The following is a 15,599-nucleotide window of genomic DNA, read 5'->3' as shown; positions in this document are numbered from 1 at the left end:
GGAGACAAGATGTGAATATAACTGAACATATAAAAGTTATACTACGGGAAACCAGCATACTAGAAAATGAAAAAATATTTGGTTAGTGATAAAAATGTTTGTCTTTATACTGTATTAACATGCATTTTACTTCTAATTAATTTGGCCCTGATTCCGTTACGTTGTGGTCCCTTTACACTTCCCTAATGGCAGAAAGAGGCTATAAAGAGAGAGTGTAGGCTGCTCCTGTAGAATATTCTCATTATAGGTAAGGCCCTACTTGAACTGCAGGATGATAGTCAAAAATATTCCAGCTGAGTTGCAGACAAGCCATGGAAAATTGCAGAAAAGTAATAATGGACCTTACTATTTGCGATAATAAAGCCCATTATTACTGTTCTGCAATTTTCCATTGTTGGCTGAGAGTGGGCACTCCTGCTGTTGGCCACCCAGGTCTGAGAGCAGAGGCCTGGGGCTGACAGCAGCCACCCTGGGCTGACAGCAGGGGCTCCTGCTCTCAGCCCCGGTGTGGCCAGGCTCCCACTGTCAAAAGTGCAATGGAAGCCTAATATTGTAGAATCTGCAACATCGCAAGTTACATAGGGCCTTAATTATAGGATAGTTCTTCACCTGACACAGAGCAGATGTAAGGCTCTATGCTGGCCTCCTTCCTTGTCCCTAGCGGAGGAGGCATATTGAGATGCAAGTCACGATGTCACCCGAGTGCTATTCTGTGCTGGAATAAAAGCCATGGAGGGTCATTAAAGTCAGGGCAATTTAGAGCAGCTCTGGGACTGGTCTAGGTTGCAACAGTTACAGAGGCCAGAATTAGGGAGCAGGCAAAGATGGCTTAAAAACAAAAAACCCCACCCATCTCCGTCTACCCCTATCTTTCCTGTACCCAGCAAAATTAAGAGAGAGAACCCAGCCCTTCATCTCTAAAAACTAATCAATCAACATTTGGTTTGCTATTAGACAGAATTAATAGTCAATATTACCTCTCAGCTTTCTATCAGCAGTCGATCCAATGATTCAAGGTGACGCTGTTTACATACAATATCTTCTTGTAAAACAGACATTGTCTTCTCTAGTTCATTAATTTGCTGGTGTTTCATAGCCAACTGAGTCTGAAGCTATATACAAAAAAAAATCCATTATTTATTGTTTTAATGTAGTTTCTTATAAAAGCCTCTTTTGAGATTTAAAAACCATCTACACATATGGTTCTATTTGGTTCATTTACCACCAAAAAGCAGTCACCCCTAGAGTGAACACAAAATGATCATATTGATGCCATCAGCAACACCATACAATCTAGGAACAGGTATAAAAATTACATTTTTGATTAAAGCAACAGGAGAACATAGGCAGAATATAGTTACTTTGCATGCTGAAATTGGTCAAGACAACAAGACATACTACTCTACTTTTGCAAAATATGACATGAAATCTTCCATGACTGCAAGCAGTAAGGGTTTCAGTTTCAAAAAAGGTCATGTGAAGTTATTAAATGTTTCTAAAAAAATTGGAGGAACGTTATCAAAGATCACTCTGTCTCAGTGGGAAAGAAAATAATGCCTGGGGCTGTATTATTTTGGCTGGGGATTCTCCCCATGGCCAGAGGAGAGATGCTCAAGTCAGTCTCCACTTTCTCCCCACATTAAGGACCCAGCGGAAGAGGTCTTCCTGGGGTCCAGGGAAGTAGGTGATGGTGTTATAGAGGTGTCAGACTTTCACTTCTACATGGCAGAGAAGAGAGTCACAAGTCTCCAGGGGACAGTCTTTATAACGCTGAATGCTGAAAAGAGGGAGTGTATGGAGGAGATACCATGAACTTTTTAACCCCAGAATTACTGAGGAATGAAGATACGGAAATTAAATTTACATAGAAAACATTAGAGATATATATGACACACACATTAATGCATAATCTCTTACTATTTCAATCTGTTTTTCCATTTCTTTGTGCTGTTCAAGATGAATTAACTTTGCTTTTTCAAAAGCTATAGTTACTTGCTCATGTTCTTCATTGATATTTGCTTCCAAGTTGCGAATCTGGCCATTCTTTTCCTGGAAACATTTTTTAAAATCCTTAATCAGAATATATAGATCTTTTGATATCAGGTAATGGGTTATTTTTTGTGTAAGCAATAAGGAAGTATGAAAGACTCAGACTCATAAGAACAATAGATAAAACTGGAATTTAATATTAATGTTTTACATCTATATAGCATTTTTCACCCTGTAAAATCTCAAAGCATTTTACAAAGTACATTGTAAACATGGAGCACCACTGAAATGCAGCCATCTCAGACATGGAGGGTAGCTGTCAGATGGACAGCTGGCACAGATGACAGCACACAGTAGTGAGTGAAGGAAAATGTTGGCCAAGGATGCCAAGGCAAACCCCTACTCTTACAAGAAATGTCATGAGGCCATGAAAGGAAAATAAAGTAATTTGACAGCGATGAATACTAAATATGAAGGAAGTGAAGAGAGCAATCTTAAGCATGTAAAAACTAAAATATTTTAATAACTTTGCACTGTTATTCTTTTTCAAATGTAACGGTACAGGAAAGAGCTGGATTTTCAATCATTAAATTTTTCTAACTGACAAATATTTTCCTATACTGCAAAAAACTGTAGAAAGACAATTTAAAAAAATATTTCTATATACTTACAAAAGTGACTGCTTCTTGGATTTAAAACATATGAGTAAAATCCTGGCGCTACTGAAGTAATTGGCAAAACCATCATGGACTTCAGTGGCGCCTGGATTTCATTCCATATGTAATATAAAGAAAACTATTTATATCCATTTAAGAATTTTCATGGGAGTTCAAGGGTAAAAACTCCAGGATAGTCTCTTTAAAGCAAGATTATTTGGGTTATTAAAATTGTGTGATCCGTACTAAGAGATCTTTCACTCTATCTGGTTTGTACATGTATAATGCCAGCATAACAACTAAAAATATACAGTAACACACCAAAATTGTGTGATTTTACACAATTATGACTTCTCAATGAAAATTTCTTACTATGAGCTCCTGATCCAGCTCAGTGCACCTTGCAGCAGCAGCAGAATAAGCAACTGTCTTTTCTTCCAACTGCTTTTCAAGTACTGAAAGCTGAGAGGATTTCTTTGTTATCTGAAAATAAACAGAATATAAACCATTAAAAGAGATTATTTTTCTTTCCTAAACATATGATTATCAAGACCTATGCACGTGTATATTTTTCTAACTGTGATGTTTATATAATGGTGCATATGTAGTGTAAGTACAGCCTGCTAAGAGCAGTATGGTAGGTAAAGATTATGTAGGACAACTGATTTAAGGTTTGTTCAATTATTTGTGAATGCTTTCTTGAAAACTGACTTGTTATTAACTATTACTTTTTATTAGTTACATAGAAAAGAAATTTTAAGGCAACTTATCTTCAATGTGTGCAATTTACCATAATTACAACGCCACAATAGTGAGTCAAATGTTAGACATCTATAATATTTGGGGTCATTAAAACAGCCATTAGAAAACAAATTATGCTGAAACTGGATATACACGTTAGGAATTTGAATGCTAATGCCGTTTAATGCTATTGGTGAGTTATAGCTTTCATTGTCTTAATTTCTCTTGTGATTATCTAGTAACAGTTCTGGTCTCTGGCAGATATTCAGCATATTTCTCATTAAATACATACTCAGCATTTGGGTATCCACTAGTATAGAGGTGAGCAAACTAGAGCCCGCGGGCCACATCTGGCCCACGGGACCTTCCTGCCCGGCCCCTGAGCTCCTGCACAGGAGGCTAGCCCCCAGCCCCTCCCCCGCAACCTCAGCCTGCTGCGCCACCAGCACAATGCTCTGGGCGACCGAGCAGCACAGCTGCATAGCCGCTGCCTGACCCGGTGTGCTGAGCTGCACCATGGCGCAGCTGCCTGTCCTGGTGCTCTGGGAGGCATGGCTGTAGTCCCGGTAAGGGGGCAAGGAGCGGGGGGGTGAGGGGGGGGTGTTGGATAGAAGGCAGGAAAGTTTGGGGGTGGTCAGGAGGCAGGGGTGTGGATAGGGGGCAGGGAACATGGTGGCAGGGGTCGGGGCGGGGAGAGACATCAGGAAAGAGATGGGGGTCCTTGTAAGGGTGGTGGGGGCAAGTCAGGGGCAGGGGGTCCAGGAGTGGTCAGGGAGAAGGGGTGGTTGAAGGGGCAGTCAGGAATCAGAGGAGGGGTTGGATAGGGTGGCAGGGGGTTCAGGGGACAGGGAACAGAGAGGGGTGGATGGGGCAGGAGTCCCGGGAGGGCTGTAAGCAGGGGATGGGGGAGGAGTTGGATAGGGGGCGGGGCCAGGTCACGCCTGGCTGTTTGGGGCAGCACAGCCTCCCCCAACCAGCCTTCCATACAATTCTGGAAACCCGATGTGGCCCTCAGGCCAAAAAAAAAAAAAAAAAGTTTGCCTGCCCCTGCACTAGTAGGTTTTGTTTTCCCCCCTCCCCTCAATCACTCACACACACGTCTACCACAAGAGGGCACCCCCTGACAATCTAAATAGCAGCAATTTACACAGCAGCTTTATAACCTGGGATTTCTGATGTTATTAACATATTACCGTCTGAGTTTTACCTCCAGATTTTCCTACATCCCCAGTAAATCTAATTCATATTCTCTCCAAATAGTCTTGCATCAGAAAACAAACATGGCAATGAAAGTTTTCAAAAAAGGGGAATTGTGTCAATTATTGCATTTAATTCAGTGATCAAACGTGATACACTTTTCAGCCCTCCTAACAACTTACTTCTCGCTCTAAGTTAGTAGTTTTTTCAGCCTTCTCCAGTAGTTCTTCCTGTATAATTTGAAACTGACTGGCTCTCTGGGCCATGCTGGTCTTTAAAGAAGAATTCTCCTCTTCTGCTTTTGACAGCTTAGCACATAACTCTTCTATCTCTCTTGTGAATCTTTGACGCTCCTTTTCAAACTGTTTACTGATGAGCTTCCATTGTTGACATTTTCTCTCTTCTTTTTTAAAAAAAGTTTTATTTATAGATGGACAATTAAAATGAGAGATAATCAAGTTGTAAAAAGACATGCCTGATGACAAGTAGTTTGACAGCAGCATGTTAAGCTACCACAGGAGCCCCAGGGCTCAAGAGTAACCTCAGAAAATTTTGCCCTCAGAAGTCAATGCCTGTTGTGGAGCTTACATTTAGGCTTTGGGAGAAAAAGCACAAAATGCACTGCTATGAATGACCACCTGAAGTCATTTTATTGTGCAGCACTGAGGGCAATCAGAAATCTACAATCCTACTTTTCTAGAGCTGAAGTGCCCTAATGATGGTAGAAAAAGAACAAAGGAAAAAATGAATAACTGGACACCTCATCATACCAGAAAAGGGAGAAACTTAAGTTATCCATTTTTAACATATTTTGAGTCTGGGGCCAGGGCAAGTCATGGAGAGCCCATTAAAATAAAATAAATACACACCCCTCTACAACATGGTCCTCCCCATGTCTGCCCAACTGCCGCTCTCCTGCTTGCTGTCTTCCCGTCCACCTGCCTCCTCATCCCCTTCCTGCCTACCACTCACCTCCCCATTCGCCTCCTCACCCTGCTTGCCCACCCACTTGCCTCCCACCCTTAACACGCTGACCTGCTGGAGAGCTCAGCCCCGCCCCCCAGAGTACTGCTTTACCGTGTTATATCCAAATTCCTGTTATATCAGGTCACATTATATCGGGGTAGAGGTGTAAATAAAAATTAAAATGCACATTGAGCCTCAAGACTATGATAAATACCAAAGTAGCTAAACCCTTGCTCTCCATAAGGGCATCTGTTATCTTATTACAGAAAATATTAAAATAGCAAAATTAAAACCTACACAAATGTTAACTCGCATTCTGCAGTCATTTTTAAATAACTATGTCAGAAGGAATTTTATAGTTTTTAAGTGCACTATTTTTCACCATGCTCACCTGTTTGATTTCCAATCAATTTTACAGGTTCTGTTTCTAGGCCATGTAATCTGCCACTTTCTTGTCCCTCATAATCATTAGAAAGATGTTGAGCTACTTTACTGACAGTTAGGTTTGCCTGAAGCTTTTGAATTTCTGCTTCTTTCATTGCCAGTTTTATTCTAGCACAAAGAAAAATATATAAAATGTTATGGGAAAAAAAGTATTTTTCTCTCTTTGCCAGTAGCAATACCTCCTAAATACTATTCTAAAGTCTTGCTATAGTTCAGGGCCCTTAAAAATATACCTTAGATCTGCAATCAAGGATTTGTTTGATTCGCAACAAGAGGCATACATAGCTTCCTTTGCAGAGGAACTGGCCATCTGAGGTTTCGAGTGATGCAATTTAAACTGCAAGTTAAGAAAAAAGAACTAATAAAAATATAAACTTTTTCTATGATAAATTCACATACTGTACAAGCAGAATGTTTTGCAAGGCACAAAGATTTGAACATCCTGGCCTAAGTGGGTACCTATACATAGAGTCCTTAAAAAAGTGACGTTTGGAGGGGGTAAGCATCAGAGGTCCCATCAAATGGAGCTATGGGCAATGGACACCTTGAAACTCAGGTCATATACTTAGATGCCTACATTTAAATTTAGACACTAATTTGAAAATTTTAGCCATTAAATATCACACTTATGAAGTATCAGTAATGACTCCAAAGCTGAGCTTGTTTTGAACTTTTCACTTAAAGGAAAGTTAATTCTGCTTTATTTCAATAAGTGAATTTAATCTCCCAATGTTTCACAATTATAGTTGAGAGGACATCTGAATTTTCTATTAAATTATTTGGATAAAATAATAATTACTAACTTTCCTGAAAAAAAAAAATTGATTAAAAGCCACTCAGTTTGAAATTGGCATTATTACAACATGTCTGAGACAGCTCACTTTGGAGATTCAAAAAATTACACAACAGTGTTATTCAACTTTCCTAATAACCCTGGACATTTACGGAATGAAAAGCAGATGGAGAGATCAACATCCACAATGTACTCCTGCTCTCCAATGCTGCCTATCTGGCCCTGCTACCTAGTCCACCTCCCAAGCTCTGCTCATCAAAAATTACCCTCCATACAGCACCGGATCTTGGGTTTTTTTTGTGACCCTTTCCCATCCATGCTCTACCCACCAAATTTCTTGCAAACCCGATAAAATTTCACAAGTGCAAGTCCCAGTTTGATGGACCAGAGCTTCATTCTGGTGAGCCATATGAAGTTTCTTCATCAATCATCACCATCATGTTTCCATTATGCCTTTGGTGTTTAGGGCAGCGACAAAGCTCCTCCACTCCTGTGTATTTCTGGCAAGGTCTTTCAATGATTCCCCAACCGTGCCCAGGTTTTTCAGCTCAGCTTCCACAGCTCTTCACCATGTTGTTTTCGGGCGACCTAGTTTTCATTTCCCCTTCAGTTGTCCATCTTATTGCCACTCTGGCAATGGAATCAGTTTCCATCTGCAGCACATGGCCAATCCATCTCCAGTGCCTCCTGGCAATGCTAGTGCTCATATCCTTTTGGCTGCACTGTGTCAGTAGATCCTGGCTTGAGAGTGTTCTCGGCCAAAAGATACGGAGGACTTTGGACATGTCACACTGTTTCATTCCCTAGCATTCTGCACTATAAAGTAAATGTTGCAAGTATGCAGCTATGATAAATCTTGAGTTTGATTTTGGTGTTGTATTTAGATGATTTCCAGACTGTATTTAAGCACCTGAAGGTGTTCCTGGCTTCACTGATTTTGTTCCGGATGTCCTGGCTTGTTCCACCATCCTGGCTGATGGTGCTGACCAAGTATGTGAATGTTTCTAAACTGGTGAGAACATAATCCTCTATCCATACTGGCAATGGTGAGGCAATATTAAAGGTCATGATATCTGTCTTATTGCAGCTGATTTTCAGTCCAATTTACTGTCTGAATGCGTGGAATCAAGTTGTTTTTTCTTGTATATGGTGTTGGGTATGTGATCAGAGAGCGAGATCATCTGCAAAGTCCAGGTCTTCAAGGGATTAGAAGCGTATCCATTTAATGCCTCTTGGCACATCTTCTGTTGTACGCTGCATTACCCAGTCGATGGCAATATTGAGGATTGCAGACATAGCACACCCTTGACATACTCCTGTTCTGACTTCAAAACTGAGCTCACTGTGATCAACACTGCATGTAAAGTTGAAATAAAAGCTTTTGATTATATGGAGAGGGATTCCACATGCCTGCAGAATGTACCATAGGCTGGTCCTGTGAATGCTATTGAAAGCCTTCTCAAAGTCTATGAAATGTATGCAGAGTTGCATTGTTCAATTATTTTTCAGAGAGTGAAGATCTGGTCTATGCATCCACGCCCTTTCTGAAATCTAGCTTGCTATCAACTGCCTCTGATATACACTGGACTATGATTTTACACAATACTTTACTGGGCACAGATAAAAATGTGATACCAAACCAGTTATTACAATCACTGATTGTTCCTTTCTTTGGTGTCTTCACTATAACCCCATTGGTCTACTCATCCGGCACTTTTTCCCCTTCCCAGACTGATGTAAATAGAGGGGCCAGGATAGATGCTGCTAACTCAGGATTTACCTTGAACAATTCTGCATTCAAGTTACCCATGCCAGGAGCTCTCTCATTTTTTAAGGATTTGATGGCTTGAATTCTCTCTTCCTTAGCTGGAGTGTCTGTGCTGATATCAAGATCTTTTTCTGCCTTTTGGATGTTTGCTTCCTCTTTAGGTGGCTCCTTGTTCAACAATTCTTTAAAATGTTCAGGCCAGTGCATTTCTAGTTCTTCTGTTGTTGTTAGTAGGTAGCCTTGTTTGTCCCTGAAGAGAGTGTTTGTTGGTGTCTGCCATGTACCACTAATAAGCCACATCATTTTATAGACGGTTCCTTGTTCACCACAAGCAGCTGCATCCTCTGATGTGTTGCCAGGTTATCAATATAATGCCCTTTGTCCACCCTCACAAGGCATTTGACCTCCCAGTGTGCCTTGCTATACTGCTCGTGATATCTGTTCTTTAGCTTCTGTGATTTTGTGTCTAAAAAACACCTTTCTTCAGGGCTCATCTGGTTTCTATGGCATTCCATGTGCTGCGTGTAAACCACTCCTTCCTTCTGCCTGTAGTCTAGACAGGCTTCATTGCTCTATTTATAAATTGCTGTTACTTTATCTCACTTCTTGTTGATCGTCTCATCTGTATTCCCCTCCTTTTCATCAAGGTCTGTAAGTGCCTGAAACCTGTTCTTTAACTGCAGAACGAAGGCTTTCTGTGTTTCAGGGGACTGTAGCTTGTTAATGTCATAAAGTCTATGCCCCTTGTTTGGTGGACACACACTTCTCAGTGTTGGCTTGATGGAGGCTATCACAAGGTGGTGGTCACTGCCAACATCTGCACCCCTTCTCACTTTCACATCTGTCAGTGAGCGTCACCATTTATCATCATATGGTCAATCTGCTTCTTATCTCTGCCGTTTGGAGAACACCATGTCAGCTTGTGAATTTCACTATGTTGAAATGAGTTCCCTCTATGTCTAGGTCATTTATATTACAGAAATCAACAAGCCTCTCTCCGTTTTCATTCATGGTGTCATATCCATGTCTTCCCATTGCTTTGTTGTTGTTCATGTTGTCCTTACCAACCTCGGCATTCAGGTCTCCCTTGATGATAGTTAGGTCATGGCATAGTACTCTCTCTAACTCCGCCTGTAATGCAAGATAGAATTTGTCCTTTACTTCTTCATCACTGTCATTTGTCAGAGCATAGCACTGAATCAGGGCGATATTACTGTGTTTCCCTTTCAGTCTGGCTCTCATAAGTCTGCTGCTGATAGACTTCCATTAAAGAAGGGAATGCTCCTCTCCCATGGTGATGTCCATCATCCCATCCAGAATACAGCAGAGTTTCTCCTAAGGCTGCTGTTAATCTTCCCGATCCCATCTGTCTGCTCTCGTTGATGCCCAAAATGTGTAAGCTGTAGCGTCTCATCTCTGCAGTGACCTGAGCTAGCTTTCCTATTTCGTACATTGTCTTTACGTTCCAAAAATCAAGTTTGGTTTTTGTCTTGGTGTTGAGCACATCAGTCTTTGTGCCAGTGGCTTCCTTTTGGCTTTCACCACTGGCAGTCATACAGGTCACTGATTTCTGAAGGCCATCATACACAGTAATATTCAATTTCTCCATCGCTGTTTCCAAGTCTTTTTTTACGGGACAGGGTTGTTAGCCCAGTGCCTAATACCCAACCCAGAGGACCAGGGTGTCTGTTTTGTCTGGCCCCTCCCCCACGGACAATCCAGCATGAATGAACCTACCAGGAGCAAAAAGTCCAGTCCGTCCGTCCCCACAACACATATGCGGAGGATTGTTAGAGCACGCAAGCTGTCACGCCATGACAAGGCACAGACCCAGAAGTTTGCCATTCAGAAAATGTAGCTACAAGCTCTGTCAGCAAGTCTCTCCCTTGCTCTCACTGCTCCATGCCCCCTGCTGAAGCTATTACAGAAGTTGCACCTTCACCATCTGGGAAACCTCATGTTGTTCAACAGACAGGAGCCCCAGTATCACACTGTATTACTTAGTGGTGTTTTGGAAAGTAAGTCTGCCTCTGAAGAATCAATGCAGGCCAGAGGGAGGCAGGGTACAAAACAAGATGAACATTTATTAATCTACTCCAGTACTGCAGTTTCTACATTCCTGAGAGTTCATATACACACACACACACACACACACACACACACACACACACGTTCTTGATTCAGATAAAGTAAAATGTATAATTACACATTACTGTATCTTCATCAGTGCATTTTAGAAGTAACAAAAATAGTATACTAATAAGCTAAGCAACATTTCCAGATAGTACTGTACCTGGTTAGTATTCTACAAGGTGTGAAATTTATAATGATGTATCAATTACTGTACCTCTTTAGATGTACCTAGCGACAACTGGGAGATAATAGTTTCCAAGGTGCTCAGTTCTTCTCTTGAATTCTCAATTTCTTGATGACATAATTTTAGGCGATCATTTTGCTGTGCAATAAGTGCTTTTAGCTCTGCATTTTCACTTACTAGGGCACTTTTCTCTTTAAGTACTACTACTTTATCATTAAGTTCACTCTCAAGCTTCAGGATCTTCTGTTCAGACTGTGTTAGCTGTGACACAATTTCAGTGTTTTTTGCCTCTAGACTCCTCATCTCTTCTTTTGCACTACGGTTCTCATCCTTTAATTCTCTACAAAAAACAACAACAACAAATATATACAATCTAAAGGATAGTTCTACAAAAACTCCAGGAGGTAGGAGTGTTGCTAGGACTTTGGCTATCAGATATACTGGCAGAAAGGCACCCCCCACAAAAATTGATTAATTATTTTCGTTCATCTGGGAGTCTAAAAGACACTAACTTTTTAGTAGCCTTTTCTCAGTCAAAAGCAGAGAAACTAAGGAATAAAACAACAAGGAGACTAAATTATCCTCTCATTCTTACGATTGGTCCATCCAGTTAAAGGCTGAAATGTTGTTAGGGTGCTGAGAGATATGCCAATGCCACTGTAACTATTCTGAAGATAGAGAAATCCAGGAACAGGGTAAAACTAAGATACGTAAATTTAAAAAACACACACACATTTACCTTAATTGTTCCTTTGTGATTTCAAGTTCATTTCTATAGGCAACACATTTTTCATGCAACTTTTCTTTTTCCTTTACACAATTAATTAGATTTTTCTCTAAAGTTTCTTCTTCAGCTTGAACCTTAAAAACACATTGTTGTATGATGAAAACAATTATTTAAGCTGCAAACAGTCTGAGTATTCTGACAAAGAATAAACAAACTAAGTTGCTTTATATTGCAAAGATTGCTACTATCTCACTTCCTTTATAATACACAGAAAGGTAACCATACTGACTGCTGTTCTGAGGCATGGGAGAGCAGGGGAAAGTTTTTTCTTTAGTTGACAGGATAAAAAGTAAGAATATCTTTGGTATTTTAGGGCCTACTTTTGGTCAGCAGTGATGTCAAGGTATGCAGTACAGTCTTGCCAATCTCCATGACCACAGAAGGTTAACCAGTGGCAAATTCACCTTCCGGGGCAACTGCTGAAGGCTTATGTGATTCCTTGACTCCTATTTCTACCCAAGAGGAAAAGTTACAGACTTACACCGTAACAGCTGTGGAAGATAAAACCAGGGGAAAACAGTGCTTGCTCAATTTCTCCCCAACTTTGCTCCTGGCATGAGTTCCTTTGGATGACTTACAGACAACCAGGAGGGACTAAAAAGTGGCTACCCTAATTTAGTACTCCCAGCTACGAGAATGGAGGGAGCATGAATAATATAGTTTTGTTTACATGTCAGATAAAAGGGGTTTTCAGCCAGCAGATTCCACATGAGGAATAGAGTACCTAGCAAGATGGCCATACTTACTATTTTTTAATTTAAAACACACTATGAACATATAATCTATCTATCTGTGGAAGTTATTTGTTTTCTTGCTAGATATAATGAATAAGTAGGTATTCCTGTTGGAGGCATGGGATGGATTAGTCAAGCCTAGGTTTCCCTTCATCCTAATTTTGCACTGATCTCCTTAGAATTTCATGGCGTATTCTTGAAACAAAAAGAAAAAGCTTGATTGCAAGAGTTCAGAACTTACTTCATAGCTAAAAGGAGAAAAGGTGAATTGTGCATAATAATATATTTGTATTATACTGTTGTTGATGGGTTAAACCCCATCTGAATTGCTGTGACAGCCACCCCTCATTTAAGATACCGGTGAAAGACAACTATGGAGCTCCAACTAAGACTAAGGGGGTATGTGAGCCCACACAGTAAGCGAACAGCTCCATATAGTCTCTGACTAAGGGGTAGGTGTAGGGAGTGGGGGAGGAGATACAGGTCATATTGAAAGACCACAGACAGAAGCAGAAAGAAATCCACACAGACAGCCTGAACAAGCCGTTTGAAAGCATCTGGTGCTATAAGCAAAGAAGCCACCTCATTTATTTTGTTCTTCCAGTGTTGAGAGAAACAGGACTTTGGACATCCTTTGTAAATAAACAAGATTACATCAAAGGCACCAGACCATTGTCAATTTCTCCAACTGGAACAAACTACAGGGCCCCAAACTTTCCTAGTCACTTGGGTCAAAAGGGGCAACAATACTTAATTTTTTCCAAAACCTCCCTACATACTATTAATGCTGCTTATGAGAGTTGTTTTCCCATTGCAGCCATTACACATGGAACTGAATATCTATTTTAATCATCTGTCTCTACCATGGGTACAGTGATGCAGCAAATTCACTTAAGAAGCCTTTGTGATTAAAGTAGTATAAATAAAAATTTCTTCTGCTAACACTTTGAACGTGGGGCTGGCTACAAATATGTTTTAGCCGACATTTCTGAAGTGTGTGAATAAGTAAAAATAAGGTACAATGGCTTCCTCTTACCCCATTTCTAATATAATGGAACCAAGACTGTTGACATTTAGCATTTAGATATGACCAAACGGATTCCAGTTACCATTTTATATCCTAATTGTGTGGCCAAAAACTACAGATAATCAAGTCTTACCTTTTCAAGTTTTTCAGTTATTTTCTCTCTGTATTTTTTAAAGGCTTTCGTCAGCTCTTCGGCATTAAACAGAGCCTCGTTTCTTTGCTGTTCAGCTCTACAAAAAAGTGCCATATTTTTGAATACTGATACAAAAGTGGTATAACTATCTCCCCAAATTATGCATTCAGAATAAATTAATAGCATAGGGTAACTGACCTTCCTTTCAACTTTCCAGTTGTTTTAGTGTTTTAGATACAACTTTTAAAATAAAATGGACTTTAACTTACCATATGAATTACTGCTTCATGTTAAAAAAAAAAAAAAAAAAAGGCACAATCTGCCAAAACACCATCTACCTCAAATAGAAACGCTGTCCATCAGAGCCAAAATCTACTTTGTTATAGGTGAAAACCAGCGTTTATCGAAATTGCTTGGAATCGCCGGAAGTGCGCAGACCGCATCTCCGAGAACGACATTAAAGCCGCATTATATCCAATCAATGTTATAATTGGTGGTTATATGAGAGTAGAGTTATAATTAAATAAAGCTAAAATTCCAAGCAATAATAAGGCTAATGAATCTTTAAAGCAACAAAAATCACTGCTGAACCCTCAAACCCTCCTGGTCCAGCTGGCATGTTACACTTCAAATCATAACACCATCTTTGATGTATAATAAAACAATTAGTGCCACTTGTTTTATTTCTCCTCTCTTGCTTTAAAAATCAAACAATATGACCGTTAAGTCATGAGAGACCGCTCACCAAATACAAAAGATATATCCCACAAGCAAGACTGAGGCTGGCCTACACTGAGCCAGTGCAAGAATGCTGGTGGGTGAGGTTACGGCGCTGCAACTCACTCTTTGTCCGCACTTAGCAAGCACAGCCAGAGCTGCAACTCCGGCTGCAGCGCTGGGCTGTACACCTGCGCCCTTGATAATGATCCAGCGCTGTGGGATGCAAGCCGCGCCAAACCAAAGTGTGGACCAGCAAAAAGCCACTGATTATTGGCCTCCAGGCGTCATGAGGAGGTATCCCCAGAATACCTTTTCAGCCACTCTGGCTCATCGTTCCGCCACTCCACGCCCACGGCTCAGTGACCCGCCCTTATAAAGCCCGGAATATTTAAAATCCCTCCTGTGCCTCACCCAGCGTGTGGATGCAAATCAATAGTGACCAAATGCCCAACGCGCCAAAAACGCAGAATGAGCACTGGCAAAGCTGGCTGGACCGTCACAAGTGTTATTGGGAGGAAAGCTTGGCAGTCCACAGCTGCGCTCCAGCGTAGGAAATTATGAATACCTATTGCAGAATATCAAAAAGTCCATGCCGAAAGGGCCATGAAAACGGAACGCGGTGGCAGTGCAGGGTTAAAGTTAAAGAAAGCTGGATGCCTATACAAACCCAGTGAGGGAAACCGCCGCTCAGGGACTGCCCCCCAACGAACCGCCTTTTTAACAAGGAGCTGGATGCAGACTTGGGGTGACCCAATCCTGCCAGTCAGAGAACCCAACTGAGATGGAACCAGTCAGCAGCAGGGACGAGGAGGGGGAAGAAGGAGGGACGGGGTAAGAGGAGGAGACGAGACTGAGGACTGGTGTGGTGGGAGAACACCCCAGAGTAACCAGAAGCATGCAAGCACCAGGAGCGTCTTCTCAAGCCAGAGGAAGCTCAGCCAGTCGGCAAGCAGCTGGAACTGTTGGTGAAGAAGTCAGCAGAGGAGCGGGTTCCGTAAGCAGCTTTATTTATAGGACGGAAATGTTCTGGCGAGAAGGAGGGGGGGTTATGGCGCATGCAATGCATGCCTAGATGAGGAATAGCCCAGTGATGTGGTCTATCACGTCTCGGTAAATCGGCCCTGTAACTCTCAAAGTCAGCCAGAGCGTGGGCAATGCGCTTTGCGCAAGTTTATAGGATGAGCCAACTGTGGTCCTTGTCCAGGCAGGCTAATTGCGTCCGCGCCACTTTGCCATGAGGGGTGGGGGAACAATTGCGCACACAGGCAAGCTGCATAGGGGCTAGGGCGAAAATCGCGATTGCTGGAGAAGAACCCTCCCGCTCTCC

At 41.4% G+C, this 15,599-nt stretch overlaps 1 protein-coding gene across 1 annotated transcript in view; it reads right to left on the bottom strand.

Annotated features, from left to right (window-relative positions):
- The window catches only part of CCDC18 (coiled-coil domain containing 18), an 88,932-nt gene that overhangs the window by 45,673 nt on the left and 27,660 nt on the right, over window positions 1-15,599 (bottom strand). The window contains 9 exon segments of the mRNA XM_032773022.2: window positions 978-1,112; window positions 1,918-2,049; window positions 3,018-3,128; window positions 4,766-4,986; window positions 5,941-6,101; window positions 6,227-6,330; window positions 10,902-11,211; window positions 11,611-11,732; window positions 13,553-13,649. Coding sequence (XP_032628913.1) covers window positions 978-1,112; window positions 1,918-2,049; window positions 3,018-3,128; window positions 4,766-4,986; window positions 5,941-6,101; window positions 6,227-6,330; window positions 10,902-11,211; window positions 11,611-11,732; window positions 13,553-13,649 — 1,393 coding nt within the window.

Source organism: Chelonoidis abingdonii, chromosome 7, assembly GCF_003597395.2.
Source record: "Chelonoidis abingdonii isolate Lonesome George chromosome 7, CheloAbing_2.0, whole genome shotgun sequence".
In the NCBI taxonomy this organism is placed as follows: domain Eukaryota; kingdom Metazoa; phylum Chordata; order Testudines; family Testudinidae; genus Chelonoidis; species Chelonoidis abingdonii.
The sequence above is the reverse complement of the archived record's forward strand: the minus strand, read 5'-3'. Positions and strand labels throughout refer to the sequence as shown.